Raw genomic sequence first — 19,061 nt, forward strand, 5'->3', positions numbered from 1 at the left:
AATAAAGAACACTAGAAAAGATAACTAAATGGGCAAATAAGATATGTTACCATTACTTAAATCCCTTTAAGAGGTAACTCACTCTTTAAGGAAAAACAGTAACAATGTATCATGGGGTTTATAACATACATGATATGCATTCTGTGTAATCTGGATTCCAAAAATCTTCATATTGCCTTGCAGGGTAACCACCTGGAGAATCAACACTGACCTGCATGTCTAACCTCTGGTTTGTGCAGTTGTGCACCTTATTTCTTGTTTTAATCTCATTATCAGTCTCACATTCAATGGCTCTCATCACACTCAGGATAAAATACAAATTCCTTACCAAGGCCTCAATAATCCTACATGATCTGCCCCCTGCCTTCCTCTCCATCGCCTCTCCTATCATTCTGCCCCTCAGACACTTTGCTTCTCAGCCACCATGGCCTTCCATTAATTCTTAGGATATACCAAAGTTTCTTCCCCAGCCCTGTGCCTTAACAACCTATTCTTCTGACTGGAATACTTCTCTCCAGGCTTTTCCTGTGACCAGCTTCCTCTGACTCCAGACGACCACCCCATCTGCAACAGACACTCTGAATCATTATTCCCTCTCACAGCACCCTGCTTCTTTTCTCCACAAAATTCATTATAATATTTGTTTTGTTTATTAATTTGTTTATTGTCTTTCCCCACTAAAATGTCTGCCTCAGACACTGTGCTATCCCCAGCATCTAGGACAGTACCTGGCACATAATGGGCCCTCAATAAATAATAAATACAATTTAGGATGCCCCTTTACAAGGGGACACTGACTACACTGTACCAAGAAGGAGACAACTAGAATGAAAAGGGTCTAGAAATCCTGACACTGAGGGACTGATGAAGGAACCAGAAACATGGAGCCTAAGGAACTACAGGCTAAATAAAAATATTCAAATTATCTCCAAACATTTGAATGCTCTCATATAAAGAAGTATGTTCCACATATCAAAAACAAGCATCAATCGGCCAAAGTTTCAAGAAGACATATTTTGAGTCTATATATAAAAACAACTTTATCACAACTAAAACTTTTTAACCATGAAATGGACTGTTTCATTAGTTCCCCACTACTGAAGTTATCCAAGTGGCTGAGTGGTTATTCATCAGAGATCCTGAAAATAGAACTTCTATATTAAGAAGTTATGAGTAGGGAAAGTTGACCTACAGGTCCATTCAGATTCCAAGAATGTATAATTCTAAGCATAGAGGCAATGTTTAATTTCAGTTTACAAAGGGGTCAATGGCCATTATCACCTTACATTTAATGTATTTATTCAACAAACACAGACTGAGCAACTAATCAACAAATCACTAGTTAGCCCTATGAAGGTAAACAAAAACAAAGCATGATTGCTACTCCATCCCGAAGAACTATAGCCTAGGAAAGGAAATAAGACAATTATGACTCAGGATAGAATGAAGTAAGTGCCATAAGTAAGGCACAAAGTGCTTTAGTTAAGGTTTTTCCTGCATAATTGATTTTGTTATATCCGAAAATAAACCCAGTCCACATGTTATAAAACCTGCAAATAACTCCCAGGGTCAAGGCACAGGTTTTATGTAATACTTTTGATGACTGCAAGGCAAGCTGTTTTAGAACCTGAACTTGCAGGTGAGTAATTATTAGAGTAGATATGACTAAAGAGATAAATTCCCCACCTAATAATTTTAAATCTACTAACATTTAAAAATTGTATTTCTGAACAAAAAATAATAATAAAAAATAGAAATTGCATGATCTCTGCCTCCAAAACAATCTGAAATGATGACCCAATATTTTACTTGAAAAATTCTAACTATACGAGAAATGTAACAAATCCTTTAAATTTATCTCCTGGTTTTCTTTTATTCCTTTATCTATGATCTGATAAAATATAGTTCTGGGGAAATAAGCCTAAATGGGTAAAAGCTAGAATAGCTATAAATTTATATTTTACAAAGGAGATTTAAGTAACTGATTTAAATACAAACCAATCTTACTCCACATTCCAAGGAAAGGTCTCATACTCTCTACCTAAGTACATGGCTTTTTTTTTTTTTGTAGTTTTACCATATTTGTGTATACATTATAATTACAATGGAAGACAAGTGAGACAGGATCCAAATTATGCTTGCTTATGTACTGACACACACAACTTGTTACATCGTCCCCCAAATTTGGATAATTTCAGCAGTGATTATTTGGTAAATTAGATCCTAGCATTTCAGACACAGGAGGGACCTTAGAGATGGCTAGCTCATAATATTTTGCTGTGTCTTAATACGTGGTTTTTTAAGCAAGTCAGTATATTTAACCAAAATAAATACATCAATAGCAAAAGAATGCAAGATGTCTAGCACCACTGCAGTCTAAAAATAAGATCCTCTAAATCCATCATGGTGCTTAAAATGAACATTTTTACATAATAAAAATGCTGACAGCAAAATAAAGCATTTAGCTTAAGAGGCAGAAAAAAGCAATAAACAATTGTATTTTTGAGAAAGGAAAACTAGCAATTTTATGAAAACCATGGCAAAGGGTTTTAGGAAAGATTAAGAATACAAAAAAGGCATTAGACAGAAGTCAAGTCTCCGGGCTGTAGGAAATACACACAGCTACTCAACGTACCGCAGTCCGAAGGCATTGGTGCTGCAGAAATGGAAAAAACAACTGGTGTCTCAGAACCTGGAAATAAAAACGGGTATCTTCCAATCAAAGAATTTCCTTCTACTGGAAAATCTGGAAGGTCCTCTATGGTCATCTTCTAGAAAGCCACCTTTAATGAGAGAGAGAAAAAAAGTCAATCTATTACATTTGTATGCAGCTTAGAATGATTGACTTCTATCACAATAAAAGCATACTTTCTTTTAATATATAACCTACCGACATTTTTTTAAGATTTTATGTTTTAAAGTAATCTCTACACCCAGCATGGGACTCGAACTTGGAACCCTGAGAGCAACTGTCACATGTGTCCCCGACTGAGCCAGCCAAGCATCCCCAACCTACTGACACCGTACACTTCAACCTTCAAGAATCTCTTTCAGAGGGAAACCTGGGTTGCTCAGTTGGTTGGGTCACTGCCTTCAGCTTAGGTCGTGATCCCAGCGTCCTGGGATCAAGTCCCGCACCGGGCTCCTTGCTCAGCGGGGAGCCTGCTTCTCTCTCTGCCTGGTTGTGCTCCTCCCTCTCTCTTTCTGACAAATAAATAAATAAATGAAATCTTTAAAAGAAAAAAAAAAGAATCTCTTTTAGAGAGGAAGGGGAAAACAAAACTTCCTTCTAGCAAACTGTTGAATATATGTTGCTTCCTACCTCTCTTACAGACATGTAATCTTTTTAGACAAAGCCCAGCAGTAATAAAAAGCTATGTATTACCCAATAATAGGTGAAATTTTTTTAAAATGCTGAGTTAATCTAAATGGGTGAAGTTCTCTTTACTCACAGTAACGTAGGGACATAATATCCCTTGTAGATATATCTCTATCTGACACAGGATCTGACACATGTTATATTACCTATCATCCAGTAATAGCTCTTGTTGTATGCTCATCACATGAAAATCATCTACTTTAGAATGTTCTCGTTGTTTTCTGAAATCCCAGAAAACTTCACTGAAAATGAATTACTTCACTTATACAAGACCTAAGAGCTTACTGGTATTGTTCACTTCTTACCAATGTACAAGACCTCTTCAGTCTACCCCAGCAGGAGCTGGAAGGCCATGCTTTGTAAACCACATCACTTATATTACCTTCTTCCCAGGGAGCATGAGAGCTTAGAATCAATGTACTCTAAAGTGGTCCGCTGTTGTAGCCTAGCTCATTTGGAAATGGCACAGAAAGCAGAGAAAGTGTTAGTAAACTTGAACGAGAAAGGCAAAAAAGCATCCAGTTTCTTCTATACCAAATCTTTAAAGTCTGAAGTATTGTGAATCTGTATATGTTTTAAATATAAGCAAAAAACCATATTTCAAAAACTAAATAAAAATTATTTTCAACCATCTTAGTAGAAAGAATAAATCAAGATAGTTAACTACTAGCTTACTCTACCAGCTAATGCCGTGCCACATATTACCCAACGTGTGTTCAATTATACTTCATTCGCCAGTACTGTATCTAACGTAACCATCTTTACTCCACCATCACCATGCTGCACCAAAGAACAGCCACCTGTGTGAGCCAGCTGGTTCCTTGCCAACTTGACTCATCTGTTTTCTGAGAGTAGCAGGAACTGGTCAAGAGTACGGTGATTTCTTTTTCTCATAAAGTACACATTTTTATGGATGTGTGGATATTCTGTATTAAAGGACCTAACCCAGTGTTAACTATGTTAAAGGAACTCGAGTTCTCTTGCATGCTAAAGTTACTTGCCGCCCAATACTTTGAATCATTTTGATGGTAACTCTGCCACATAAACAGGGAGACAATAAGGAACTGGTACCACACAGCAAGGTGATCTTCCTCAAATACTTCAATTCCAAAAAGTAACACACACCCCGAAGACGGCCCTTCTTCAATATTACGGCTTCTCAGTGCTAAAAGTAACTTGGGATTTCTACGTTTTGGCCTCTACTTCCTTGGCAGTAAATTTGGGCAAAATGCTCTAAACAGCGTATGAAGCTTCCTTTGAAGTCAAGGAACAGAGGCAGCTCTTCTGTGCATGGGTCCTGTCCCTGTGCTTTAATAAAACTTACCTCTTTGGCACCAAAAATAAATAAGTAAATAAAAATAAGAAAAAGTCAAGGGACAGAAACAAAGCTCAGTAACTATTAAGGAACCACTATGTACAAAGCACCACACTGTTCTAGATATTTCAGAGAATACAAACGTGAGGAACAGAGAGCCCATGCTTGCTCGGTAGCTTACCATCTACTAGAATGAATAAAATAACCATGGACAATGAGAATGGGCTACATTCTATAACATAAGGGCAAGGAACAATTGCCATGGGGGGCCCTGACAATCAGAAATGGTCCAATGAAGAAAGCATCTCCCCAGATGGGTCTTGAAAGATGAGTGGGCAGACACCAGGGAGGAAATTTAAAAGACGAGCACGCTGAAGAAACTGTGGGCTGGAACTCGGGCAGTCTAGGCACACCGTTAGGCAGGAAGGCTGTAATGGTTTTTAGGACTATAGTTGGGAGTATTTTATATACCTGATCGAAGGCCAAACCACTTAACTCAATAAGCACTGGAAACCCCTGATTTTTTAAAGGGAGAGTGTCCTGATTCAAACTGTGTTTTAGGAAGATTAATCTGACTGCAATCACACTTTGGAACTCAGGTGTGTTTTTTTAATACTCCCAATTCTCCAGCCAAGTGATTAAGTGGCTATGTTTCTGAATTGGTTAAGAGGAAGCCACCTTTAAAAACCTCCCTTTCAAAGGGTAGAGCTTCTCATCCAAAAATGTTTTTTGAACGAGATCCTGAGATCACCTGTCATTTCCCTGCAGGCTATGGAGATCCTTAAAGAACTGTATCTTATACAACTACAACTCGCCACAGGAGCTAGACTTAGCTAGTGTCTTACACCTATTTATCACTCAAATCCTCAACTCAGGGTGGAAAGATGACTCATTGAACAAGATGTAATAAATGTCATCATTTTATATGTTAGGTACTTTAAGCCCGGAGAAGCTACAATATCACCTGATCGATGTATGGAACATTCTTTGTACTTTGTGTCTGCATTGCATTTTTCCCTAGTCCCATTTCCTTTCCTTTATGAAAAACTCACAATTCTACCTTTTGCCCACTTAAGAAAACTGCACACCTCTAAAAACCTTGGTCAAGTTTTAGAATCCTTTCTGCAAGCAGTCTCTGGATCTGAAGATCTAGGACACCTGGGATCTGGAGCAAATTTAGTCAAACCAGAATCCAGTTCTCCAAACTGATTCAAACAGGAATCCCATCCTACACCATTACCCCCCAAACCAGCTCTGAGTAAGTGCAACTTGTAACATGGCTCTAGTAGCTCATTTTCCAAGGATTCCTGGCCCATTCCTTAACACAGAATGGTGGTGAGTGGAGACGCCCTGTAATTTCTTCAGAGTGGTGCGGGGCTAGTAGGTCTCACTAAGGAACCTCACTGAGGTCAAGAGACTCTCTTGGTTTTATCTGGAATATGGTTCAAAGGCAGCATCTCTGAGCTACTCAACGAACACGGTATCTAAGCTGTGTCCACACAAGTTGGAATCATGAGGCCTTTCTATTCAAATTCATATTGTATCTTGCCATGAGTCTTTACATTCACTAGCCTCCCAGGAAAGTACTATAACTGAAATAAGCATTTCAAGCCTGTCTCTAAGTATCCTTTAAAAATTAAAAATAGAAAAAAATAAAATATAGAATTACTACATGACCTAGTGATTCCACTACTAGGAATTTAATCAAAGAAAATGAAAACACTAATTCAAAAAAAATATATGCACCCTGTGTTTATTGAAGCATTATGTACAATAGCCAAGATGTGGAAACAACCCAAGGGTCCATCCATAGATGAATGGATGAGTGTGTGTGTGTATGTGTGTGTGTGTGTGTGTGTGTGTGTGTGTGTGATATTGGTCATAAAAAAGAATGAGATCTTGCCATTTACAACAATATGGATGGGCCTAGAGGGCATAATGTTAAGTGAAATAAGTCAAAGAAAGACAAATACCATATGATTTCATTCAAATGTGGAATATAAGAAACAAAACAAAGGAACAAAAAAGGGAAGAAGATTCGGGGAGGTGGCAGCAAAAAGAAGAAAGGAAGGAAGGAAGGAAAAACTCTTAAATACAGGGAACAAACCAGTGGTTGCTAGAGGGGAGTTGGGTGGGAGGTGAGTGAAAAGGATAAAGTATAAGAATATACTTACCATGATGAGCAATGAATAATATACCGAATGTTGAGTCATATATATATATATATATGTATATATATATATATATACACATATATATAACACTGTGTGTTAATTATACTTTAATAAAAGATGATAAAAATGATTTATGTAGAATCTCCAGTTACCCATTTATTTTTTATATACATGCATCTGTTCAATCACTAAACAGGTATTTACAGTATTTAATACTTAGCTGACTCTGGGCCCTAGAGATATTATAAAAGACACCTGCTCTCAAGAAGTTCATTTAGTCACTCAACAAACATTTACTCAGAATTTCTAAGTTCTAGGCTGAAGCAAAGGGAAAGAAAATAGCTATGCCCTTGTCCTCACACAGATTAGGGCCTAGTACAGGATTCCTATAAGAAAGCTGTAAGTACTATATAGTTGTAACAAGTGCTGGATTCCAGAAGGCCAGTGGAAGCTTCCTGAAGGACTAAAAATTTATAGCTGGGGTGTCCAAGCAGGTGGCTTCTAGACACATGTGGCTATTTTTTTTTTAAGATTTTATTTTATTTATTTGACAGAGAGAGAGAGAGAGAGAGAGAGAGAGATCACAAGTAGGCAGAGAGGCAGGCTCCCTGCTGGGCAGAGAGCCCGGTGTGGGGCTTGATCCCAGGACCCTGAAATCATGACCTGAGCCGAAGGCAGAGGCTTTAACCCACTGAGCCACCCGGGCGCCCCACATGTGGCTATTTAAATTAAAAAATCTGTTCCTCCATTGCTCTAGCCCCGTACAAGTACTCAAAAGCCACAAGTGGCTAGTGCCTACCCCATTAGAACAGGGCAGAAACATTTCCCTCCTTGAAGAAAGTTCTATTAAATATCACTGAAGCAAAGCAGTGCTGCTCAAACTCCAGATAAGAAAATAATAAACAGCAAGAAACAAATAAAGGTTAACAAACAAAACAAGCCAACAGCAGCTCAGCTGATTATACATAATTAACAAGGGAACAGTAAGCCTAAAAGTAACCAGATATGTGTAGGTTTAAACAGAGCTGATTCTATAACATAAACATCACTAGTACATGTTTCAAAATTAGAGGCGTTATAAACAATAGAAGACACCATATAAATATCACTTTTTAAAAAGGCCCTGCTGGTGGGAACTGTCTGGTAAATCTGAAATATCTGAAATAAACATTACAAATACTATGCCACTTGCTAAATCTTCTATAAAATCGAAATAAAATTTTTCATTACATTTCCAGATCTGATCTTACAGCCCTGGTAGTCCATTATCAAACGAAGGCATTAAAAATGCATATTAATGTTAGCAAAGTAAGATAGAACCGGGATGGTTTTTCATAATAGAAACGCAGAAAGCTAGACTTCTGCCATTTTCAATTCCCTGCTTTTCGTCCACCGTTGCTACATGTCCCGCACCGCCTGATCTCCTGTCTTCTAGACGACCTACTCCAAATTTTGCAGAAGATTCACAAATGTCAATGTGAAAATGAAGTACAAGTATTTGGGGGATGTTTCCAAGGAGGAGAGTGTTTCCTGACTCAAATATTTCAAAGGCACCGATTGATACTATGATATTGCTACAATATGAACCACAGTTGAGCTGGGAACATAGAGTAAGTTACTATCCCAGGAGAATATCATCCTCTGATACATATCAAAACATTGTCTCAGTTTAAATCCAAACTGCCTCTTGAGTCTCTGGATGAATGAACCACCTGACATCTAAAAGAAAGCTGACATTATAAACCCATCAATCTACTCTACAAGGATGAGGTCTCAACCATGTCTCTGTGTAGAGCAGGTCTCCGTGCAAGGGCTCCCCCCAACTTCCCTTCCCCATTCCCACGACTTAGAATTAAGGAATCTCGGGACGGCCAAAGACCGGAAGCAAAGTCATTGGGTTTCGCGTCGCATTCCCACTGGCACAGGTTTCTCCAACAATCTACGAAGCCGGGGGAGGCCCGAGAGCCGGGAGGAGGCCCGCCGCAGGAAAAAGACGGAGGGCGGCGCACGCAGCACCTCGGCGCGCGGGTGGCGCTCCCAGGACGCCCGGGCGGCGCTCCCAGGGCGCCCGGGCGGCCGGGGCTGCGGCGGAAGGGGAGTAGGGGGTGCGCAACCAAGACCCCGCGCCGCACCTCATCCGACAGTTAAAGCGCCCGCCTGGAGCGGAGAGGAAAAGCCCACCTCCCCGAAGGTGGGCCGCGTCGCCCCCGCCCCCGGCGCCGCCCCAAGGAGGCCTGCAGGCGCCCGCGACACCTGCGCCACAGGACGCGGCCACGGGGCTCCCGGCGCCTCCGCGACGCCCTCCCGGAGCCGCCAACCGCCCCTCGGCCACCGCGCCGCGGGCCAGCCGAACCTGAGCCCCCGCGCGCTCCCGCCCCACCTGCTCCTGCGGTCCTGTCGGGGCGGCCGGCCGCGAACGCGGAGACACGGAGGCAAGGCCGAGAGGCGCGCTCCTCCGCCGGTCTCCGCTGTCCCGCCGCGCTGCCTCCCGCCGCGCCGCTGCCCGACCTCGGCCGGCCCCTCCCGCCTGCCGCCTCCGCGCGCGCCGAGCCGGGCCCCACGCGGGGTCGGCGCGCGCGCAGTGCAGGCGCCCCGGCCGCGCGCAGGCCTCGGCCCCAGCCCCGCGCACGCGCCGGGACCCGCGAGGGTTCGGGGGGGGGGGCGGAGACGGGGAGCGCGCCCTTGTGCTCGCGCGTCTTCTGTCTGCGCCCCCGCGGCCCCCCAGCCCACGCAAGGGGGGCCTCCAGGTCAGGACTGTCTGGGATTAAGCTTGCGTGGAGTTGGTGTTGCTGTGACATTTCCACCGCAGCTCGAGGGAGGCTCTCGGAGGAACCCCGCCGGGCCCAGGGCAGTGAGCGGGGAAAGCTGCCCTTGGCGCGCTGTATTTCTCCATTAAAGCCCGAAGCCCTAAGCTAACCTCTGGGGCTAGGAGCGCCCCCACGGGCATCTCAAGGGCAGCGATGGCGTCTTCCCTGTTTGGGGGCTCCCCTGTGTCTAACTCTGTGCATGGCCCAGGGTAGGTCCATCAGCCAATTACCTGTTTGAAGGTCTTACCGTAAAAAGCCTACTCCGTGGTATACCCAGGTTGAATAATTACCCCTGAAGGTGTCAGTGTAGAGGCAGAAGAGGAAACTGGAGTAGTCATCCCAGAACTTTTTTTCCCCTACTGCTTTGCTCATTTCTTACCTTCGTCTCTCTTGGTCCCAGGGCCCCATCCCCCAAGAGCCAGCAGGTGGTGAAACTGTGACAACTAACAGACTTAAATGCTGACATCCTGGTTCTCCATCATGCATAGAAGGAAAGGTGTTGCCTGACACTTAATGAGTCCCCTTAATGAAGGAACTTAATGAGTCCATTGTTTCCCCATGACTGAGGTTTGTAACACTGAATCACTAGTGTTACACCATAACAACTCTCTCTGAGGCCTTTTTGTTCTGGCTCTGATGTACAGATTAGTACAATGCGCTTCTGTGTTCACCAAGCACAGCGCCTGGCCATAGCAGATGTTGAACACATGAATGTCTCTGTGTCTGCAGGAGCAGAGGTAAGTGCTGGGGGCCCACCAGAGCATCTTTGCCTGTTTGAATCATCCATTCCAGGGACTAGAAAAGGCTCCCTTCCAGTCGCTCGAGTCTCCCTTACGGCATCCTTTTACCAAATGGCCATAGTTGAATGCCTTTAGTAACCAGGAACTCACTTCCTTTGAAAACAGCCATTTTATCACAGATCAACCTTGTTGACAGGGTCTTCTTTTACCTGGAGCTAAACCCAGCTCTCTGCATCTCCTTCTTACTGGGTTTCTAGCCTGGGAGTTTCCAGATCATGTCTGACTCCAATTCAAGGTATCCAGGACAAGCATTCCGTATCCCTTAGCTGCTCCTTTTAAGAAACAGTCAAGATCCACCAGCGTGTTAAAGGACTCTAAGATGAGCCCCAGCTTGTCTAGAGCTCACAAATGAACAGGAGTATCCTGTTGCATGCAGAGAGGATAGAAACTCTTACCTCTTTCTAGGTCCTATGCTTCTTTTAGCACAGCTCAAAATATCAAAAGACTTGTTTGCAGGAGTCCCATTACATTGTTAAATGGGGTGGAACATACTGTCAACTGAAATCCGTAGAACTTGTGCAATATTTAAACACCGTGACCATCCCACAGTCTCTGGTCAGCTGCCAGTTTCTCCGTGTCTGCAAGTTCAGCATCTTCATGCACTCTCGGGGATGATAATGGGACACAGATGCTTCCTCCCTTTGGGGCTTCCACCTCCCTCTCCCTGATCTCATCTTACCCCACCCACCTCTTAAACTGGTTGAAAGAAGGCAATCTGCCTTTGGTTGGCTTTCAGCAACTTTAAATGAGTCTTATTGTCGATGAGCCACAAAAAATCAGAAAGATCTGTGCGTAACAGAAGTTTCCAGAGGTATACACTTCACTTTTATTGCTGATTTAAGTTTTCCCTCTGAGACACCACTATTAGTAGGTGACAGGGTGTGGCTAGCTGAGTTGTTTTTAACTATAATAAAACTTTCTGTTAGAACCAGCCAGGTCACTGGCCTTTTCTGCTACACCTAAATACAAAATAGTTAGAGGCAATTTCCCAGGTTAACAAGCCATTAGGGGGAGACTCTCCTACTCACCTGGTTGCCTTTGTCCAAAACACACACACACACACACACAAAACTGAGTTTACACCATAAACCATCACTAAGATGGTTCATGGGATAATACTTCTTAGAACACCCCATGGGTCATACAAGTATGACTGGGTATTGCCCATTTAACAATAGTTGGACTGGGCAGTGACATAGGACCAGAACCTGGAACTTGAACCATCTACTGGGATGTAGGCATATGGGGATATGGTCCAGCTGCACCTGCTAAGATGCAGTTATATCTAAGGCCCAGCAAGGTCCCCGGACAACAAGGGTTGTCCTAGGAGGGTGATCAGCATTGGTGATCATGGCCCAAGAGGTGATCAGCATTGGTGATCAGCACCAGCATGGAGAAGGGGCAATGCTGACTGACTACTACATGGCCCTCACCAGTGGGATTTTACTTCCTTCACTTTACAAATGAAGAAACAGACTCCAGGAGATTGTAGAACTTGCTCAGTGCACCCTGGGGCAGAAAAAGGTTCAAGCCTAAGTCTATCTGATGTAGGGTCCTGTGTTGATCCACAGGATTTTGTGTTTTGTATTTTGTATTACCTGCACAGGGTCTCCTTTTGTGCATTCGGGACTCAGAAATGCTGTGTCACACAGCATGGATCATTCAGAAATTCAGGCAGACAGTCAGAAAGTCAGCATCAACTGCTAGAGATTTACCCCAAAGACACAAAGGCAGTGATCTGAAGGGGCGCCTGCACTGCAATGTTTATGGCAGCGAGGTCCACAATAGCCAACTATGGAAAAAGCCCAGATTCCCATCAGCAGATGAATGGATAAAGATGTGATACACACACAGACACACACACATATACACACACACATATACACACAATGGAATATTAGTCATCAAAAAAATGAAATCTTGCCATTTGTAACAACATGGATGAAACTAGAGGGTATTATGCTAAACGAAAGAAGTCAATCAGAGAAAGACAATTATCATATGATATCACTTGTATGTGGAATTTAAGAAGGAAGAGGAGCCTAGAGGAAGGGAGGGAAAAATAAAAGAAGATGAAATCAGAGAGGGAAACAAACCAAAAAAGTCTCTCTCTTTTTTTTTTTTTAAGATTTTATTTATTTGACAGAGATCACAAGTAGGCAGAGAGGCAGGCAGAGAGAGAGGGGGAAGCAGGCTCTCCGCTGAGCAGAGAGCCCAACATGGGGCTCGATCCCAAGACCGGAGATCATGACCTGAGCCAAAGGCAGAGGCGTAACCCACTAGCCACCCAGGCGCCCCGAGGCTCTCTTTAAGAAAAAAAAAAAATGTGTATTTTAGAGAACATGAGCAGGGAGAGGGGCAGAGGGAGAGGGAAGAAAATCAGCAGACTCCCTGCTGAGCAGGAAGCTCAACTCGGGCTCAGTCCCAGGATCCTGGGATCACAATCGGAGCCTAAGGCAGATGCTTAACTGACTGAGCCACCCAGGTGTCCCCCAAAAGAAACTCTTAACCATAGGAAACAAGCTGAGGGTTGCTAGAGGGGAGGGAGGGAGCAGGATGGGGTAACTGAGTGATAGACATTAAGGAGGACACATGATAGATATTAAGGAGAGCATTGGGAGTTATATACAACTGATGAATCACTGAACTCTACCTCTGAAGAATACACTATATGTTAATTAACTGAATACACTATAATTAAGTGTATAATATAACTATAATATAATTAAGAATACACTATATGTTAATTAACTGAATATAAATTAAATTTAATTTAACTTAAAGAAGTAAAATAAAAAGAAATTCACCATTAAAAAGGTCTTTCAACAGCTAACAGGACCCAAACCATGAGAAAAGGGTTGGGGACATGGGCAGGAATAGACCAATTCAGTGCTCTTCTGTGGACTGAGATATCGGGCAGGATATCATATCATTCACAGGAGAAGACGACAAGGGCTCAGTTTCCAGACTCTGGTTGTACAGGGCATTGGGACCATAAGAGACATTCAGCTATCAGAATTGGGATGTCAGGTAGGCACTGACACCAGCTAGCAGAAGTAGTTAAATGCAAAATATCAGAGCACTGAGTAGATGCCCTAAAATCTTCGTATTTGCAGATGCTATGATCATCAGCGTAGAAAAGCTAACAAAATCAACTATTAGAAGTAATAAGTGAGTTCAAGAAGGTTGACAAGTGCAAGATCAAATGCTAAAAGTAGTTTCTTTTATATCGGCAGTAAGTAACCAGGAAATAAATTAGACAATAAGAATCACAATCACAATAAAACTCTAAAGCATAATATCCAGGAATTAACCTAACAGCTTGCAAGAACTTTACGGAGAAAATGTTAAAATTCTATTTAAGAACATAAAAGAAGATTGAATAAGTGAAGCTATGGCGTGCATCGGATGTCTGGACATTGTAAAAATCCATTTAATTTCTAAATTCAATATTCTACCAACCAAAATTCCAGTAGGAATTCAAATTTTAAGGAGCTTCAGTACATTTATAAAATACATAAGGAAAAATAAAATGCTAATGGGTAAGTCAGTTTTGAAAAGCAAGAGCCAAGAGAGGAAACCTGGCCTGCCAAATGTTGTTATTACCACAGTAATAAAAATAGTGTGGTCCTAGTAAAGGAACAGATAGAACAGAGGACTCAGAAGCAGACCCATGAGACCTCAATATATAAAAAGGCTGTACCACAAATCAATGAGAAAAATATACATTATTTAGAAGATATTGTTGGGGAAACTTGCTTAGTTATATGGCTACCATATACAAAGGTGAACTAAAGACCTACATTTGAAAGATAGAAAAAATGTAGGAGAATATCTTTATGAATTTGGGGTAGGGATTTATTTCCTACAACAAGATTGCAAAAGCACAAACTTTAAAACAAAAGCCTGGGAGATTTGACTATATCACAATTAAGGCTTTTTTCCAATGAAAAATACCATAGAAAAAGTTAACAGCAGCTGACAAATTGAGAGAAGATATGCATGTTCAAAAGCAGTTAGGGATTAATATCTAAAATATGTAAGGAAATTTTGCAGGTCAACAAAAAGAAGTCAGAAAAATCCAATATAAAAATGAGAAAAGGATAGAAATGGGCCGTTCACAGAAGAGCCAGAATGGCAAGCTTAGGAGAGATGCTCAAACCACTAGTGAAGAGAGAGAGAATAGAAATGCAAAGGATATGGTACTACCTATAGCCACAATATGCTGGTGTATTGAAAAAAACAGCTGTCAGGGCTCGGGTGGGGGTGGTCCTCATTTTTAGGGTTTGCCAACTTCTGTGGTGCCAATACACTCACCCCTGCCAATTTCAGACCACCAGCATGAGGCCATTGAACAAGGAGTTCCGAAGAAATGTGTTCAGTCTGCTCTCGTGAGCCCGTTCCAACACGCCACTGCTTCCCCCATCCACTTGGCAAAAATTAGTCCAATAGTCCCAAATACTGGGAAAGATACGGGGAAATGGGAATCCTCATGCACTGTTGATGGGAATTTAAACTGGTAATACATTCCGTTGAGCAGTCTGGTGGTATTTGGTGAAAAAAGCATCAGCATGCTTTATGACTCGGCAATCACCCTCCTAGATATGCCTCTGAGAAACTGACTTTTTTTCAAGGTTCACTTATTTATTTTAGAGAGAGAGCTCAGGCAGGGAGAGAGTCAGATCGAGAAGGAGAAGCAGACTTCCCACTGAGCATAGAGACCGACACAATGCAGGGCTCTATCTCACAAGCCTGAGATCATGACCTGAGCCGAAACCAAGAGTCAGACACTCAACCAACTGAGCCACCCAGGTGCTCCTCTGTGTTACCTTCTTCACGTGGCTTCTAGAAAGCCATTCTCTCATATACTAGTTGATCTCATCCAATCCATGGCTTTAAATGCCATCTCTATTTTCATGATTCCAAAATTTCTATCTCTAGCCCTGAACTTCAGACATATCTCCAACTGCCTACTCGACATCTAATCTGTAGTGTATTGTAAGCATCTCAAATATAGCACGTTCAGAATAGAACACGTCCCCACGAACTTCCCTTATCAGTAAATGACAGCTGGAGTCTTTTGTTTGCTCCCTGGAGTCATCCTTCCTTTCCTTCATAGTTCTGGTTTCCCAAACCAAAGTTCCATTTTTTAAAAAAGCTCATGATATTTGATTATTATTTATTTGAGCGAGCATGAGAGAGCACAGCATGGGAAGCTTCAGAGGGAGAGGGAGAGGGAGAGGGAGAAGCAGGCTCCCCACTGAGCAGGGAGCCTAATGTGGGGCTTGATCTCAGGACCCTGGGATCATGGCCTGAGCTGAAGGTGGACACTTAACCAACTGAGCCACCCAGATGCCCCTACCCATGACATCATTTATTGTTGAAGAAATTTATCAATACCACTGAAGTCTTTACAAATCAATAGTTACCAGAGACCCAGGAACTTCCTCCTACTGTCACCCAGTGTTACTATCCTCTGACCCATCTCCTTTTCTTTCTCAAAGCTTCAGGTAGGGACCTGCCTGCTGAAGAGGACCCACAAACAGAAGACCCTACAAGCCTCATTATCTGAATCCATAGGTCTTATTCCTAGTTGTCTGTTGGAATCCCTAAATATTGCAAAATAAACCCTAGAGGATCCCTCAAATATTCTAACTCAACTGGCCTGATTTAAGAGTCATGCTATTCTAAAGGTTTACCATCCTTTTTGTTAGTCTGACTCCCCAGAAGACACTAACAAATGATGTTTTCAAAGCCAACCGGTTCCTGTGTAGGAAACTACTTCCCAGGCCCTCCTGTTGGTGCCACTCCCAAATGCCATGTGACACAACTACTTTTAAAAGTCGTCTTTATGGGCCTACATAAAGGAAGAAGGAACAAAGGGAATGTTTTGTGGTTTCAGGATTAAAACTGCCAGTCCAAGAACTAAATTTTTCAAACTGACTGCTCAAAGCTTTGGACACCAAGACACTTCTAGAAACATCTCTGGCACACAGTAATGGCATCAAGACAGTTTCCCCTAAGATGTTCATTAACCAAGCCTCTAGATATATCACTTGTGGAAAACGTGAAACGTAAGGGAATATTGTAAACCCCACCATTAGGATGCAATAAGGCCAAATCCAAAATGTGGGAACTTCTACAGGGCAGATAACCTAAGTTGCATAGTCAAAAAGGAACTAAGGGACACTGGTGTAGATCAAAAGAGACATAAGAGCTCTATCCACAACCTATAATGTGCAGAGCATTTGAATCTGCATGCAGAGAAATGTAATAAAAAATATATATATATTGAGAGTTGAGGGAAATTTAACCAGAATTGGACACTAAATTATATCAAGAAATTTTTGTTAATTTCTTTAAGTATGAGAATAACTTTGTGATTATGTTTTTATCAAAAAGTCCTTATCTGTTAGAGATTCATGCTAAAGTATTTATGATAAAATGTTTAATGTCCAGGATTTGCTTTATAGTGGCTCGTCAAAAATAACTGTGTGATTGGGAATGCACATTAGTCCAACCACTATGGAAAACAATATGGAGGTTCCTCAAAAAATTTAAAGTTTACTATACAGTCCAGCAATTCCACTTCTGGGTTTATACCCAAAGGAAATGAAAGCAGGAGTTCGGTGAGATATCTGCACTTCCATGTTTATCACAACATTACTACTCACAATAGCCATCATATGGAGGCAACCCAAATGCCCATCAATGGATGAATGGATTAAAAAAGGCGTGATACATATACACAATGGAATATTATATAGTCATGAGCAAGGATATCCTCCCATTTGCAACAATATGGTGGATTTTGAGCAATTACACGAAGTCAAAAAAAGATAAGTACTATATGATATCACTTTTATGTAGAACCTAAAAAAGTTAAAACTGTAAAAATTAGAGATTACCAGGGGATGGAGTTGGGGGGTGGGGGGTTAAGAGTGATGGTGTTTAAAGACACAAATTTACAATGAATAATAAATAAGTCTTACAGATACAATGAATCTAGACAATAATGTACTGTAATTATGTAATGTGATAAATGTCACTAAACTGGCAATCATACTACAATATATAAATGTATCAAAATAACATGTTAAACCAACAACACCTTAAACCAACAAAATGTTACATGTCAAAATTTATTCAATTAAAAAATGTGTGCATGATGGGAGGAATAGATGAAGAAAGAATGACAAAATGTTGATCATTATTAAAGCTGAATGATGGGCATGTTATTCTTTCTTCTTTTGCATAAATTTGAAATTTTTTCCATAATAAAAAGCTTCAAAAGAGAAAGCTCCAGAGGACAGTGATTTTAGTCTATTTCTGTCAGTGCTGTATCCTCAGTACCTAGAACAGTACTTGGCACATAATAAGAATTCAATAAGTAATTGTTGATAGAAGCGCCCAGTTCTTTAAGATCTCAGTCTCAATATAACTACGTAAGTTATATATTACATAACTATGTGTAACTATTATTCCCAAGGAGTTTAGAAATCACAGAAGTTGCCTTGTATCACAGGCATGCACACACTCTAAAATGGGAAGTTTTCATACCTCTCTAAAGCTCTATCAAGTTGTCTTTCCAGCAGCTGCTTACAAAACCAATACAGATTCATCCCTGTTCACTGTAAGCCACCGGCTGCTTAATAGCATCTTGATTAGGGGGTAAGAGAATGTCAGACCGCTGGAGCTCCCCACATGGGTAGAGAAAAGTTTGGGTCTTGTCAACAATGTATCAAATGACTCACCTAACAAAGAAAGCCATTGACAGACCAATTAGCTGGTACTGAGTCATGAGAAATTCTCCGTGGTGACTAACACCTGCATCGATAATGAGATGGGTTCTGACATTCCTCATCTAACCATATTTGCAACTGCAAGGAATAGTTAAGGCAAAAATAAATGTGAATTGCATTTTTAGATTCACATGGGGCTCAACCCAAGAAGAATAAGTTACAGTTTATCTTTTTAAGGCCCATCAAAAAATCCTGTGCAGTGTCTTTATCATCATCAAAACAATCAGAACCATAAGCACTGAGTGACACTTAGAAAGGCAACCAAATTGCCATACTGGTCCATCAAATCACCAGAAATAAACTGAATGCCTCCCAGCAGAAGGGAAGTATGGACTCTACCACAGTATAAGATCCACCCTGTGTGTTTTAGGAGAAGAGGAAGAGTGTTGGGGCTGCAATTATGCAACGACCTGAGTTGGTACCCCCAGAACCATCTCTCCCAGGCTCTGTAAACCTAGCAGACCACTTAACTTCACTGAGCCTTTGTCCTGTTGTAAAATGAGATCATGAATACCTAATTCTGGGGCACCTGGGTGGCTCAGTGGGTCAAGCATCCCACTCCTGATTTCAGCTCAGGTCGTGATCTCAGGGTCATCTGCTTGAGATGCTCTCCCCCTCCCTCTCTTTTTGCCCCTCCCCCCACTCACAAGCTCTCTTGTGCATACAAGCTCTCTCTAAAATAAATAAATAAAATCTTAAAAAAAAAAATACCTGCCTCCAAGTGTCATGCACTCAAGGCCTGACTCCAAGTGGGTACTCAGTAACTATCTGGATGAAAACTATA

The 19,061-nt window shown here is 41.7% G+C and overlaps 1 protein-coding gene across 5 annotated transcripts in view; it reads right to left on the reverse strand.

Moving 5' to 3' along the window:
- CLIP4 (CAP-Gly domain containing linker protein family member 4) overlaps positions 1 to 19,061 on the reverse strand; it is a 91,561-nt gene that overhangs the window by 65,218 nt on the left and 7,282 nt on the right. For 2 of the 5 annotated variants that reach the window (XM_032845879.1, XM_032845875.1), the window contains exons 1-2: positions 9,249 to 9,400; positions 2,636 to 2,783 (exon numbers count right to left, since the gene is read on the reverse strand). In XM_032845879.1, the coding sequence (XP_032701770.1) occupies positions 2,636 to 2,768 (133 nt within the window). In that variant the 5' untranslated portion in view covers positions 2,769 to 2,783; positions 9,249 to 9,400. Of the gene's footprint in view, positions 1 to 2,635; positions 2,784 to 9,248; positions 9,401 to 10,870; positions 10,957 to 19,061 lie in introns of those variants that run through there. The other 3 variants (XM_032845878.1, XM_032845880.1, XM_032845876.1) reach the window with 3 other exon arrangements.

This window comes from Lontra canadensis, unplaced genomic scaffold (genome assembly GCF_010015895.1).
Source record: "Lontra canadensis isolate GAN:19392208 unplaced genomic scaffold, GSC_riverotter_1.0 scaffold170, whole genome shotgun sequence".
NCBI lineage: Eukaryota > Metazoa > Chordata > Mammalia > Carnivora > Mustelidae > Lontra > Lontra canadensis.